At 61.8% G+C, this 14468-nt stretch overlaps 1 protein-coding gene across 1 annotated transcript; it reads left to right on the top strand.

The window, feature by feature from the left end:
* The first annotated feature begins 8395 nt into the window (after positions 1 to 8395).
* On the top strand, positions 8396 to 13856 carry LIF (LIF interleukin 6 family cytokine). The gene is made up of 3 exons (XM_081542594.1): positions 8396 to 8473; positions 10185 to 10363; positions 11091 to 13856. Exons 1-3 carry the CDS (start codon positions 8455 to 8457, stop codon positions 11499 to 11501), a joined length of 609 nt encoding a protein of 202 aa, XP_081398720.1. The 5' UTR covers positions 8396 to 8454; the 3' UTR covers positions 11502 to 13856.
* The last annotated feature ends 612 nt before the right edge of the window (positions 13857 to 14468 follow it).

A 14468-nucleotide genomic window follows, 5' to 3' on the forward strand; every position in this document is an offset into this window, starting at 1 on the left:
CAGAGACCACCAACCCCACACCCCTGCAGCCTCATCGTTCCAATCTTTTCCCTTTAGAAGTGGGGACATAGAGGCAGTGGAAGCCAGGATGGTCTTTAAGCTCCCCAGGCTAATGGCGCTTTAGGGGGTAGGTGGGCTCTTGGAGGGGACCCTAAGGGTGGGGATCTACAGGCCACCGTCTTCCCTCTATGAGGGTCCCCTGCTGTCACCCTGCTGGCCAGAGTGGACTCCGGGGAGACCACAGCCACCGAGGGAGGGGCTTGCAGGATTCTGGCTCTGTAGACAGTCCACTGTGATCCTGGGGCAGACTCGGTCCCACCCAGAAAGGGAGGAAGCGGAAACGGGGTCTGGGGTGGGGCGGGGGTGGAGGAGGCCCGGTTGGGCAGGAGATCAGAGCAGGATTGTGTCATGGAGTCCTGCAGCTGATAAGCAGCTGAGCGGCTGGTTCAGACAGAAGGAGGGGCTCCCCAGGGTGGGGGTGGGGGGCTGAGACTCATGCTGGGGACTCCCTGGCCCCTTGCTGCCTGTGAGCCCGGGGCCATACTTGGCCTCCTGCTCCAGTTTGAGGGAAGTTATGGGGGTCTTGGGGTGGAGAACTGGCTCCATGACTCCCTGGGTGACCTCAGGCAAATCGTTCGCCCCTCTGAGCCTCAGTTTCCATGTATGTAAAACCAGGATTCAAAGGTCTCCCGTGGGAATAGGGGTCAGGGCTGGAGATAACCGGAGGGTCTCGTGGGCACTTTGCTGGCTCGGGGGATCCAGTGGGAGGGATGCTCATGGGGTCTGCGCTGGGCCAGCCACGTGCCGCAGAGAGTGGAGGAAGCAGAGCTGGAGTGGCCCAAGGGCGCGGGGCGGGGTGGGCCCCCCCCCCCCCCCCCCGCTGCCCTCCGGCAGCTGCGGGAGCGGCCCGGCCCTCCCCTACCTGGTCTCGTCCCCGCACCCCTGCCTTCAGGGAGCTCCTCTTCTCTTCCCTCTCCAGGAGGAGGGCAGTCCGGCCCCAGCTGGGCCCTGTCCCCTCCGTTCTCCCCGCCCGCTGGGACTGGGCTTCTCTGCTCTTTCCATCTTATCAGCAGGCCCGAGTCTCACATCACCTCCCACCCACCATCCTCTGGACACTTCCTCAGTCCCCACAGGCGCCCAGGGACGGTTTCGGGAGAAGGCCTGGCCGCTTCCTTGACATCATCTCTGGGGTCGGGTCAGGGTGGCCCAGCGAGTTGGAGCTCGGCGGGGGGAGGGAGGCCGGGCTCCACCTCAGGGCAGCCCGTTTCAGGCCGAGTGGGTCTGCGGGACTGCTTCCTGTTCTGTTTATGGCCTCCAAGTTCAGGAAATCATTGAGCGAAACATCTCCACCCCCCACCCCCGACCCCACCCCACCCCCAACCTCACCCCGCGATTATTTAATAGGAGCCGAGCTGTGGTCTCTCTCTCTTTTGGAAAATCCAGTGGGAGAAGGAAGCTGTCAGCTCAGCTCTGACCTCAGCTTTGTCCCTGAGCCAAGAGTCAGGGTGGCCAGGGCAGGGGGGCGGCGCTGGGGCGGGGTGGGGAGGAAACAGCTGCTGGTGGCCCCCGTGACGTGACGCGAGGCCGCCACACGGTTCCCAGGGGCGGGGGCGCACGCACGCACACGGCGTCACGCCTCCCCACTGGTGTCCAGAGACCCCTGCCACGCACAGACCGGCACAGACTCATACAGGCTCCGGGTGCACGGCGACACACACACGCGCGGAATCACACAGGGGCTCAGCCAGGGAACCCCGGCTCCCTCCCAGCTACACGCACACACGCACACACACGGCCAGTCGCACAAGGGGCTTCACCGCACACACAAACACACAGACACACACGTGCCTGCGAATGCCCACCCAGGCCGGCAGACACAGACCCGCGGGGAGCTCCCAGACACAGGCTGGGCCTCTGGGCTGGGGGCCACCCTGTCCGACTCTTTGTGAGCCCATCGACTGGAGCCCGCCAGGCTCCTTTGCCCATGGGATTCTCCAGGCAAGAGTACTGGAGTGGGTAGCCCTTTCCTTCTCCAGGAATCCTCCCGACCCAGGGTTCAAACCCTGGTCTCCTGCATGGCAGGCAGATTCCTTACTGTCTGAGGGCTGACGGTAGCCCCTGAGGGCTGCCCTGCATTCGGGACCCCGGCCACGTACCCCTTCCGCTGCCCGCAGCCAGGATGAAGGGCTCTGCGGCTGAGCGAGGAGGGGCCTGTGACTGTTCCTGGGCCCCACCCGGGCGGGGCGGGGCGGGGCGGGGCGCCCGGGGGTCTGAGGCTGCAGAAGGGAGTGGATGGTGAGAGGAGGAGAGGAGAGGGCCTTTGTCCCGGCACTGGCACCGATGATGCCAGGCCTCCACCCCCCCCACCTTGAGTACCCGCCCGGCCCCACCCTGCCTGCGGCACCTCCTGCCACTCCTGGTCCGCAAGGGATGGTGGCGGAGGAGTAAGTCCGGAGCCGCATGCTGCCAGCTGCCTAGTGACCATGGGCAAGTCACTCCTCAGCCCCTCAGGGCCTGGCTTTCATCATCGATACCAGCGGCTTGCAAACGTTTTTGATTGCGACCCACAGTTAGAAACACATTGCACCTTGCAACCAGAGGTGATGCACATGATGACACATACAGGCAACGGAAAAAAAAGTTTCACAGAGCAGCGCTTGCCCTCGCTCTAGGCGATGCCCAGTGATTTCACTATTCCATTTTCTTTTGAAAGTGCTGGCGGTAACTCTGTAGATTGAATCCATCATCTACTAAGAGGCAGAGATCTGCAGTGGGAAAATATTGCTCTCTCTGCCTGTGACTGTCTCAAGCTAGTTTGAAATTCGGGGAGAACCTGGGGGAAGCCAAAGTGCTTGCAGAGGCTAGCACGCCCCATCCATGAAGGGCTGATGTGTGAACAATCTGGGAGGAGAGACGGAGGACAGAGCCTCAAGTGCAGTCAGGCCCCGTGCAACTTGGAGTGGACCCCGAGGCAAGGCTCTGACCCCGCTGATGGTCAGAGCTCTGTGGGCTGCTGCTTCCCGTGCAATTTCTATCAGAATTGAAAAAAAAATGCAGTCACTCTGATTCACCTCCAGGGGGGTTATTCCTGACGCAGAACCAGTCGGGAAATGTCAGGGTGATGCTGGGGGCAGTTGGCAGGAGACCAGCGTGGTTTCTAGCTCCTGCTTGGCTCCCAAGGGTACGTGGCTGGCCCCTGACCGAGATTTGATGGGGTGAGGGTGAGAAGAGCAGACTAGAGGTCCCAGCGCTGGACCTCAAGTGCCCCAAAGACAGTTGGAAGAGAAGTACCACTTATTCCCAAGGCGGGAAGTATTCTTGTTCCCCCACGGAGGCTCTGGGAGGTGGCCTGTTCCCCCAAGGATCCACGCCATGCTCCGTGTACTGAGAGGACCTACAAGCCCTCCTCGGCTTAACTCTCAGACCACAGGTGGTACACTGATCCCCGAACCCAGGCACGATCCAAGCCTCTGACTCAGGCTGGAGTTTGAGCCCCTCCTGTGTCCACCGCGGAGCTCTGGGGAGGAAAGCTGCCACGTGGCAGGTGCTGTGTGTTTCCCACTTAACATCCCCATGACCGACCCATGAGCCTGGTATTACAGCATTTCCACTGCCAGTGGGGGAACTGAGACTCAGAGAAAGCCAGTCGCCCCAGGTCACACAGTGACCTGCAGCGTGGGCAGGATTCGAACACAAGCTTGCCACACCCTTACCATGGGTACCAGAACCACCCGGGGCCCCAGAGGGCTCAAGGTGACTTGCAAAACTGAGCCAGAAGCCACAGGAAAGTACATGAGCGCTTACGTGAGAGCGTGTGGACGGTGGAGGCGGGTGTCCCTGCAGGTGTAGTTACTAATACGTTCTCCTTTCTCAAGTGCCAAATAACGAGGTGCTTTTGCCTTTGGGGACAGGAAACCCAACTGCCAGGGCTGTGCCAGGAATCCCTGGGCTTCTCCTGTCCTCCTGCCCCTTGCCATCCTTTGTCCCGGGTCTCTCCCTCTGACCCCCAACTTCCTCCCCTGGGCCCATCTGACTGCCCTGTGCTCACTCCCCAGGTGGGAGCATCAAGGCGAGGAGCGGGGCGTGAGCTGATGGTGACAGCAGCTGCTGGGTTTCAGAGAACTGAGATCTGAGCTGGGGACAGGGAAGAGAGATGGGAAGGGAGGAGGGGGGCTGGCCCCGGCGGTGGGGGTTGCCCGGAGGACTCAGTTTCTGGGTCACTAGTCTCGGGGAATTCCCCGATGCCCAGCGAGCTGCTTACCTGGTGAGTAACTGCTGCTGGCTGCCCACACAGGATGCCCGGCTGCAAGGGTACCTCCCTGCCACCCCCTGCCAATGGCCACTGCCACGTTGCCCTCTCCCCTGAATGCCCCGGGGCCCAGGAAAGAGACAGGCAGGGGGCTGTCCCCCGCCCCCGCAACTCCCGCCCCCCCCCCCGGCTCTGCAGGGGGCGGCTGGTGATTCAAGCCCCTCTGAGCTGAGCTATGTCTCCTTCCTTCTCGGATGGGGCCGGGGGGTGAATCAGCTCCTGGGGGCGGTGAGGCCGGGTCAGCCGCTGTTTCTTCAGCTCAGGCCTGGGATGGGGGTGGTCGGGGGCCAGGATGGGCCATAGGGAGAGAGAGCCCACTGCCATGCCACCCCCCCGCCCAACAACCCATCTGATCTTCTTGGGGCACCCCGGAAGCTGGAGGCTCAAGGCCATTTTGCTTCTGTTATCCATCAGGAGAGAATGAACAGGCTCCTCTACTGTCCCACATTTCCCCTTTAGCCGTGGACCATGCCTGAGTTTCCTCACCTGTAAAATGGGTACAAGAACAGGGAGGCAGTAAGGAGGAATGATGCTGACAAGTAGAGGGGCTTACCAGGTGCCCAGACCTGCGATGAGCCTGAGACTACAGAGCTAACCCACAGCATAGATGTCATTGTACCCATTTTACAGGTGAGTAAATTGAGACCAGGAGGTGGTCACTTCCTCAAAGTCTCTAAGCTCAACACTGGCAGAGCCAAACCTCTAACCCGAGTGTGACTGAGGCTGAAGTCCACGCTTCCAACCCACAGACTTCATGTCTTTTCGGCACGAGAAACTTGGCACAGACAGCTTTTGGAAATTAAAATGCTTTTAAAAAATACTTAGCATCTGCTCTGATGTAACCCTGAGCCAGGTGCTTTCAAGAGTCCAAATGGAGGATCAGACCCTATCCAAGCACTCAAACAGCGAGGAATGAGTCTTGTTCCCACCTGAAAGGAGAATGGGCAGGATGAGACAGATTCAGCCAGTCTGGGCTGTGAGAGGCCGGGGAGGCTTCCTGGAGGAAGCGGCCCGAGTGCAGCCCACCACTCCTCACTCCCCTCTCAGCGTGAGGTGCTGCCGGCATCGATGTGGCCCTCTTTCAGGCCAGAGGCTGGGGGCCCAGATCCCATTCTATTGTTAACTTTCTGTGCTGCTCCAGGCAGGTGCCTTCACCTCTCTGAGCCTCAGTTTCCCTGTCGGAAAAATAAGACATTTAACATTCTAACACTTGTGGCTGGTGAGTGAGAATCAACAGAAAAGGAGGGGCTGGTGGCCACATGCGCTAAAGCGAGTGAGAGGGAAAGCACCCTGAGGGGCCCGGGGAGGCCCCAGGCCGGCCCTGGACTTGCTTCCTGGAGAAAGGAGATGAGCAGGTGGATGGCGCGGCCACCCAGAGGAGCACCCACGGCCCTGGCCATGTGGGCCCGCGTGTCCCCCTCACCCGAGGCCGGTCAGATCCCCAGCAGGCCCAGTGAGCAGGAGCAGGACAGGCTGGAGATGAAGTCACAGCTGGAAGGGGCCGGGCTGGGGCTGCCACTCCAGGGTGGGGCCTGGGGTCACGACCCTGGGAGCAGGCGGCCAAGAAGGGAGGCTGCCTTCCGTGAGGAAGCTTGGGGGGGGGAACACACACACACAGCCGCGTAGAGAGGGAGGGAAGAAAACAAACTCCAGGAGACCAAAGCCGGCCTGGAGCGCGGCCTGGGCCGCCGATTCCCAGGGACCGCGGCCACGTTGCAGGCGGCTCCGAGACCCCGAGAGGCCCAGCGCAGGTGGTGGCCGGACATGGACAGGAGAGGGAGGCTGGGCCTGGGGTGCCAAGGGGCCCAGAACACTTGGGGAGCACGGACCAAGTCAGGTACCGTGAGAGGGGAAACTGAGGCAGGGGAAGGGGGCCCAACAGGGCGAGGTGGATTGGGGGGGAAGTGTCTTGTAGACTCGGCCCCACTTCCTGTTTCCTGTGGGGTGGGGCTGAGATGACATGGCGTTGGGGGGGGTGTTTTATAGGGCTGAGGTGGGGTCTGCGCAGCCAGAGGGCAGTGCAAGGCCTGGCGAGTCCGCTGGGAAGGAGGTTGGAGGGACCGGGCCCGGAGGGCAGTGGGGCAGGAGGGAGACTCAGGGCACCTAGTGAGATACTCGGGGAATCAGAGGATCCAGAGATGGGGGCCTCAAATGCAGCTGGGGGTCCCCATCCAAAGAGTCAAGCGGAGTCAGATGACAGGGGTCTGGAAGATGTCGGGGGTGCGTGTGATCCCTGAGTGGTCAGGTCCCTGTGCAGGAGAGACTCGGGGTGGGGGGGTGATGAGAGGGAGGTGACCTGGGATGTCCTGGGGTGTGGGCCTCCTGCGGTGTACACACACCCCAAGGCAGGTGTCGGAGAGGGGTTAAGCGCCAGATGGGGCCTCCTGCGGCCCCCAGGGAAGACAGAAGGTGTAGAGCGGACAGGGAGGGGAAGGAAAGCCAGTGTGGGCCCTGCTGGCCTCCTCCTCCCCGCTGGGAAGTGCCCGCTGGGACAGGCAGTTTTATCAGCCCCACGTCCAGGCCCTGCTGGGAGAGAGGGAGGAAGCAGCCTGGAGAGGGCAGGGCGTGTGTGTGGGGGGAGGGGGCACGGCAGCTGCAGGAGGGCTCGTCCTGGCACGAAGCGGGAGGAAGGAACGCCTGGCTGGGCAGGTCCGGGATGTGGCAAGAGGCGGGAGCTGGGGGCATGGGGCGGGGGGGGGGATGGTTGAGGGAACTGGGAGCCAAGGAAAGGCTGCGGGGCTCCCCGGCCTTGGAGAACCAACTCTCCCACCCGGCTGGCTGCTCAGGGTCAGGAGGGAGGGCCAAGGTGGATCCCAGGGGCAGGAGAATCTCCTGGGATGGGGGCGCCCCTGGCAACTTTAGGGACAGTGTGGCCCCAGATATGTGCCTGGCCAGCACTCCCCCACCTCTGTTTTTTCTTTTTTGAATGCTTTTTAATGGGGAGGGGTTGCCCTGCTCATTCTTCCTAGTCCTCACCATTCTTTCCTGCCCCTCATTCATTTCCGAACCTACCTGCCACCAAAGACACCAGAATCTGTGACTCTGCCTAAGAGGCTCCAGAAGCGCCTTTAGGGGGCCATCACTCTGCTCTGAGCCCCAAGGGCCCTTCAAGCCGCTTCTGCTCTCCCCGACCATCCCTCCGCATCCTGAGGAGCAAGCCTGGGTTCAGTTGGCTAAGTCTCTGCTTCAAATGTCCTTTCAACATGGAAATGCAGGACCACCCTCCCTGGAAGGGTGCCGAGAGGTTGGGCAAACACCAGACACACCACACCTTCCCAGAAGCTCCTCCCCAGGGTCTCCCCAGAGAAGGCAGTCACAGCAGCCCCTCAGCTTTCATCTTGCCAGCCCCCTCCTGGGCCCCCCTGGTACCCCCTGGTCAGCAGCGCCAGCTTGCTGATGGCACTCAGGAGGCCTGACCGTGTGGGACCTGGGGCAACCTGTCCCCTTGGGAGCCCCGCTTTGCCCTGTGGCAGCGGGCAGGATGGAGGAGGCCATCCCCGAGGTGGCTTCCAGGGCCCACGTTCAGTTTCACTTTATTACCGTCTAAAGTCCACGCCAGGGCCCCAGCCCCTCTTCCTGGAACCTCCTTCTCAGCCAAGCCCCGGCCTGCCTTCTCCCCACGGCCCCCCTCCCAACCCCTTGACCAGGGGGCTGCAGGTGTCAGCTTCCATCTCCTTGCCTAGTTTCAAGCCACCTCCCCAAACCCAGGTGAGTCAGGGTTGTCTGGGGCGCCCACTTCCCCTGGGGGAGGGGGGACCCTGACGACTCGGGGACCCTCCCTCCCCTCCTCATCTTCAAACAACTCCCAGGGCAAGCCGCTCAGGAAAACCGCAGGCTGTTTTGTTGAAGAGTTCATTATAATTTTATCAATCAAATTCTTAGAAGAGGGAAAAAGTCTGCTCTCCCCACCCTCCCCCCTCACTGCCCCCCCCTTCACTCTCACTTTCTTCCATTCATAATTTCCTATGATGCACCTCAAACAACTTCCTGGACCGGGGATCCCTGCTAAATATAGCTGTTTCTCTCTCTGTCTTACAACACAGGCTCCAGTATATAAATCAGGCAAATTCCCCATTTGAGCATGAACCTCTGAAAACTGCCGGCATCTAAGGTCTCCTTCAAGGCCCTCTGGAGTGCAGCCCATAATGAAGGTCTTGGCGGCAGGTAAATCCACCCGCCCCCCGCCCCGGGCTGGCTTCCGCCGGGAGCCCCGGCCGCGGGCGCAGCGGCAAACTTGGGGCCCCTGGCAATCGCGAGCGGGACACCCACCCGCCGCAGACACACGGACACTTGGGGCGCCCGCGCAGCCGGGAGCCCGGGGCCGCCGGAGACGCCGGGTGGCGGCCGCGGGGAGCGAGCGCAGGCACATGGTCCCGGCACCGCGCGCCCAGCCCGCCCCGGGGCTCGCAGGTTGGCGGGCCAGGCAGGGGGCGCCGCTGCCTTCCTCCTCCTCCTCTTCCTCGCTCCTGCCACTCTCGCCGCTGCTCTTCCCGCTCAGCTTTCTCCGGGATTCACCCTCCCTCTTTTCTTTCTTTTTCTTTCTTTCCGCTTTCTTTTCCAACCGCGTCCCCGGCTGCTCCCTGGGAGGGGCGCCGGCCGCCCGAGCAGCTCGCAAACTCCGGCCCGGGACGGGAGCAGGTGCCGCCTCCATCTGCTAGAGCCCGGAAAGCTGTGGTCTTGCTAGGTGAGCCCGGGGTGTGGGGCACCCCCCGCCCCCCCGCCAGCCATCCTGGGCCCTGAGCCCTGCCTGGAGATGCTGGGAGGCACAGGGCACCCAGAAGTGAAGTCGAGGCTGCAGTGTCCCAGCCGAGGAACGGGCTCCAGAGCGCCTCCCCTTCCTCCAGTCTCCTCGCTTCTCCAACTCCCGCAGGTCCCCGACCCTAGCCCTTGCTGCGGGGTCGCCTGGAAAGCAGAGTAGGGTGGGTGGCAAGCAGGGCCCCCCCCCCCAGCGGGGAGGGGCGCTCCTGGACAGGCCTGGACAGCTCTGCCCTCTCCCTCTCACCTTTGACTTCCCTCCCTCCCCCGCCCACCTGGCTGCCTGCGACCTTTTCCTTTTTTTTTCTTTCCTGGTTGCACCTTTCCCTCTCCCTCTCGAAGGCTCTGGGGGAGTCTGTGGAACCCCAGGATTCTCCTTGTCCTAACCCGCAACCTGGAATCGGGACCACTGAACAAGAGTGTGGGGGGTGTGGGTGGAGCGTGGAAGCCAGGAGCAGCGAGGAAGCAGGAAGGGAGGTTCTGAAGGATGCCCTGGTGCTGGAGAAGGGGGCAGAGTTGCAGACCTGGGGTGGAGTCCAGGGTCCCAGATAGGGGACTGGCCACATTTGGAGGAGGAGGACCACAGAGAAGCTGGGGGAGGTGACAGGATCAGGGGAAAAAGGGCCCAGTGAACCCACATCACGAGACAAGTTTGGGAGATGAGGGTCAGCAGAAACTCCTGCTCCCCGTGGGCCTCGTGGGAGATTCCTCTGGGAGACAGGAGCATGAAGTAACACTTAGGAATCTGGACCATCCTGGGGAGTTAAGAACTGATCCTGTCCTTGAGACCTGGGGTGTCACCCCCTCCATCCAGAGGCCTGGATGGTTGGTATCACTCTGAACCCGGTTCCCAACTGATAGGAACAGCTCGTGTCCTGTCCCCCTTGGTCTCCTCAGGAGAGAGCAGGGAGTGATAAACAGGAGAGTTAGAGATCTGGAGAGGCAGATGCAGGGACATCGCAAAAATCAGAAACCACCAGACCTGGAGGAGAGAGAGCTGGAGCCTGAGAGGGGAATGTCCCCGCGGGACCAGAGTTGCAAGCTCTCCCCTAAGCCGGCTTGCGCGCCCCTGCCCGCCACCCCCACCCCCTGCTCATGGCTCCCCACCACTTGTTCGCAGGAGTCGTGCCCCTGCTGCTGGTTCTGCACTGGAAACACGGGGCTGGGAGCCCCCTTCCCATCACCCCGGTCAACGCCACCTGCACCACCCGCCATCCGTGTCCCAGCAACCTCATGAACCAGATCAGGAACCAGCTGGGACAACTCAACAGCAGTGCCAACAGCCTCTTTATCCTCTATGTAAGTGTCCCCCTCCGGGTGCCAAGGAACGAGGCAGGGAGGGGCTGGGGTCTGCGAGCAGGGACCTGCACTGGTGCGGCTGGTCAGAGAAGGGAAGGGTGTGGGGTTCTGTCCCACCACACCCAGACTCCCCCCAGCTTCCTCCGCATCCCCCCCGGCCCAGGCCCAGCCTCCTTCCCAGGGTGCCAAGGTAGATGGGGGGGCAGAGATGCCCGGAGAAGAGGCGGCAGGCAGGGCTGGCACTTATAGCGTTGGGATTTGTCCACCTGGTGGGGGGAGAGGCAGATGAGAGACAGAAGGAGGCGGTGGAAGGGAGCGGGGAGGTGCTGTTGAAAGAGACAGCGGGCTGTGGGTGACAGGGTGCGGAGCCGCCCAGGAAGAGGGTGAATGCGGTGGGTGAAAGGGCAAGTGTGTGTGGTGCACATGTGCTGGAGGTGAGACCGGGTATTTTCCCTTCTCTCCCTTGTGGTCCTGATACGGGTGACGAGGAGGGTACCTCCTTGCGTGGGATAGAGGCTGGATGCTTTACCAAGTGCATTCACGCCCACCGCTGCTTCTGGCTCTCAGGACAGTCCTGAGATGCCTGCAGGGCAAGTGATTGGGTTCTCAAGCCCCTGTGTGTGTGTGTGCGCATGCAGGGGGGTGCTTGACCACAGGCTGGGCGGCAGGGCTGGAGCAGCCATCCCTGCCTCCCACGTCACCTCCCCTCTGCCCCTCTGCTCCTCAGTACACGGCCCAGGGGGAGCCCTTCCCCAACAACCTGGACAAGCTGTGCAGCCCCAACGTGACCGACTTCCCGCCCTTCCACGCCAACGGCACGGAGAAGGCCCGGCTGGTGGAGCTGTACCGCATCATCGCGTACCTGGGTGCCTCCCTGGGCAACATCACGCGGGACCAGAAGGTCCTCAACCCCTACGCTCACGGCCTGCACAGCAAGCTGAACAGCACGGCCGACGTCCTGCGGGGCCTGCTCAGCAACGTGCTCTGCCGCCTGTGCAGCAAGTACCACGTGAGCCACGTGGATGTGACCTACGGCCCCGACACCTCTGGCAAGGACGTCTTCCAGAAGAAGAAGCTGGGCTGTCAGCTCCTGGGGAAGTATAAGCAGGTCATCGCTGTGCTGGCCCAGGCCTTCTAGACGGGAGGTCTTAGATAGTAGGGGACACTCCAACTGCGGCCGTGGCCCAGAGCACCGCCAGACCCGAGTGGGGGCCGCTGGCAGACCCCCGAGGGGTTCCTGGCTGGTCCACTCCCCTCCAGGGTGGGCCCCCATGAAGCCGAGCAGAGCCAGAACTCCCAAAGGCAGAACGTATATGTGGTGCCAACTAGAAAGGAAGGCGCCCCTTCTTCTGGGAGACTGCAGCTGGGCACTTGGTGTTGGGCTGGATTTTTCCCCCCGACTCATCCCCTCAGCCAGGGTCTTCGTGAGCAAACCGCACAAGTTGTCTCTGGAAACCCTGACCACAGGGCGAGACAGCAGGGGTCGGGAGCACTAATCCGGCACCACCTCCCCCAGCAGAATGACTACCATCAGTGCCTTGGCTGACCTTGAAAGGTCTGGTTAGAGCTCAGGCAGCCCGGAGGGGCTAAGGATCCAGAAGGATCCTTAGCCCCTACAGGTATGGCTAGTTGGAAGTCTAGAACGGGAGCTGTGGTTTGAGATGCTGCCTTGCTTGGGCGTGACTGGGGCGTTCAGGCCTACTGCTGTCAGGTGGAAGGTTCCAGAAGGAGGCCATGGGCCCTCCAGGCTCTCGGGGAGGCAGAGAGAGGCTACGTGAAGGCCAGGGAAGGAAGAGAGGCCCTTGAAAGGCTTGACGGGCTCTCCTTCCTTGAGCCCAAAGTCTGTCCTGCCATCCTCGCTGACCGTGGGGTCTAGGGGCTGGACCTGGAGGTGGGATGTGTGGGGGCCAGGCAGGTTGCAAAGTCAGGTAAGGAGGTTCTGAGGGGATCCAGAGTCTTGTGGGCGAGGGTGTGCGGATGGAGTAGGTCAGTGGCGGCTCCCTTCTGAGGCCCACCGAGGCCCCGTGAGGTCACACAGAGGTACGCCAGGGCCACCAGAGGCCATCCGCTGCTGGTCCCTGGAGCAGGGGGACGGCGGGAGTTGAGGTCAGGGTCTCAGGAAGCCTGAGAGCCGAGAGTGCCGTGCGCCTGACTCAGCATGATTGTCTATTTATTTTGATGCCCTATTTATATTAACTTATTGGTGCTTCAAATGGCAAAAGTTCACCCCCCCTTTCCCTGCTCCCCTCTCTCCAACGGAAATAATATGACGGCTCCTCCTACGGGAGCTGGGGGCCAGGCCTTCACAGGACCTGGTCTGCAAGTCAAAGATGTTACAAGGTAGGGTGAGCCTTACAGGTGAGGCTCAGAGAAGGGTTAGGAGCTGAGAGAACTGGTCAGTCTGGGTGGGGGGCAGGGGACCCGACTCCAACCCCCGCTGCAACTGTGAGCGGCTCTGGGGGCCGTCATGCTCCTTGGCTCCAAGGGGCTCATTCAACAGCGTTCTCGGTGACCCCTGGGACTGTGCTGCTGGAGGCGACCTTCACGGTGGAGACGAAGCCCTGGGCGAGGCAAGCTGCCGCTGTCTCTTTTGCCCCGGCCACCTCTAGACCAGCAGTCGAGGGGCCCTGGAACTGTCCTGACCAGCACCCAGTGGGAGGCGCCTCCTCTGGTGGCCCGAACACCCACAGAGGGCGAGGGGGCCTGGCTGCCTCTCGGGAAGCCGGGGTGGCCCCGGGGAGGAGGATGAGGAGGCCTCGGGACACAGACCAGGAAGCTGTGGTCCCTCCTGCCCCACCTCCCCCCACACCCCCACCCATGTCTGGGTTCCCAGGCAGGGAACCCGATCCTGTTCCTTTGTGCCGGGGCCAGGCAAGCCAAGCAACGCCCTCCGGTCTGGGAGCTGGGGCAGCTGCTAAGATCAGGGTTCTGGCTTCTTCTCAAACCCTGAGCGGGGCGGTGAGCCTTGCCGTTCAGCCAGCGCGATTATGGTACTTTTGCACTCACTTTGCACCTCTCTGTCTCCTCTAAGCACTTTACCTGTGCCCAGTGCCCATCGGGACGGCAAGGTGGGCAGGTGGCAGGCAGGCCCGAAGACCCGGGGTCGTGGCTGGAGGTGGGAGTTGCCCATCCCATTGGCAAGAGTTTTGCAGCGGGTGGCAGAGCAGACCACGATGGGTTACATGCTTTCCGACACCGTCTTAAAGAGGGTCACCCCCAGCCTTGTCCAGGATCTCAGCCTGCTGTCCCCCCATCACTCTGGTCCTCCCGTGAACGCGGCTCGGAAGGCTTGGGGCCGCCTGGCCTCCCGTCATCTCATCACCCCTGGACACAGACTCTTGGCGCCAGGCCCACCTGGGCAGCCTCGGAGGCTTGGGGGACCAGCGATTCACCCCACTTCCACCCCTCCCCAGGCCCGGCCCTGGCTCTGCCTCTCACCGCCCCCCAGCCTCAGTGCTCTTTGCAGACCCCGTCTGACAGATGGGCACCCACTTTGCACAGCATCTCTGAATTTTGGAAACTTGTGTGGGAAAAGCTTGGCAGGGCAGGAAGCTGTCCACTTCCTCCTTTATTTCATCTGCTGGTTTTGACTCGCACCTGCATCCTGGGTCACGACCCCGGCCCGCGGAGGAAAGGGCAGCAGAGGAGGGGTGGGACTGTTGTCTTTTTTTTTGCAGTTGATTGAAAGAGCGGTACTGGGGACCTTATTTATTTAAAAAAGAAATTTAAAACGAGAAAGCACCACTATTTATTTGTCTCTCCTCCTCCTTGTCCTTGTCCCCCTCTTCTTGTCCCCTCCCTGGGGACGTGCCCCCAGATAGAAGTGCAGCTCTGCCTTGGGGCTCTCCACGATAGACATCACGCGTGGGGCTGGAGGCCAGAACCAAGCGAGAAATTAGCTTCCCTTCAGATGGTACAGATGCCTTTTACTTCTGGACCCCCCCCTCACCCCCATCCCCTCCCCGCCCCCCCGTACCTGGGCACCCCCTCATCCACATGGCGAGCTCCGTGCATCCTTCCTGTTTCCCTCCCTCCTTTCTGCTGGAAAGGACTTGGCCTTGGGGGACAAATTCCTCTTTGATGAATGTACCCTGTGGGAATGTTT

The sequence above is a fragment of the Giraffa tippelskirchi genome, chromosome 11 (assembly GCF_054371585.1).
Source record: "Giraffa tippelskirchi isolate mGirTip1 chromosome 11, T2T-mGirTip1v1.2.pri, whole genome shotgun sequence".
In the NCBI taxonomy this organism is placed as follows: Eukaryota; Metazoa; Chordata; class Mammalia; order Artiodactyla; family Giraffidae; genus Giraffa; species Giraffa tippelskirchi.

Coding starts and splice junctions, on each gene's coding strand:
- LIF (XM_081542594.1), top strand. Junction 10,364..11,090: donor ACAGCCTCTTTATCCTCTAT/GTAAGTGTCCCC, acceptor TCTGCTCCTCAG/TACACGGCCCAGGGGGAGCC.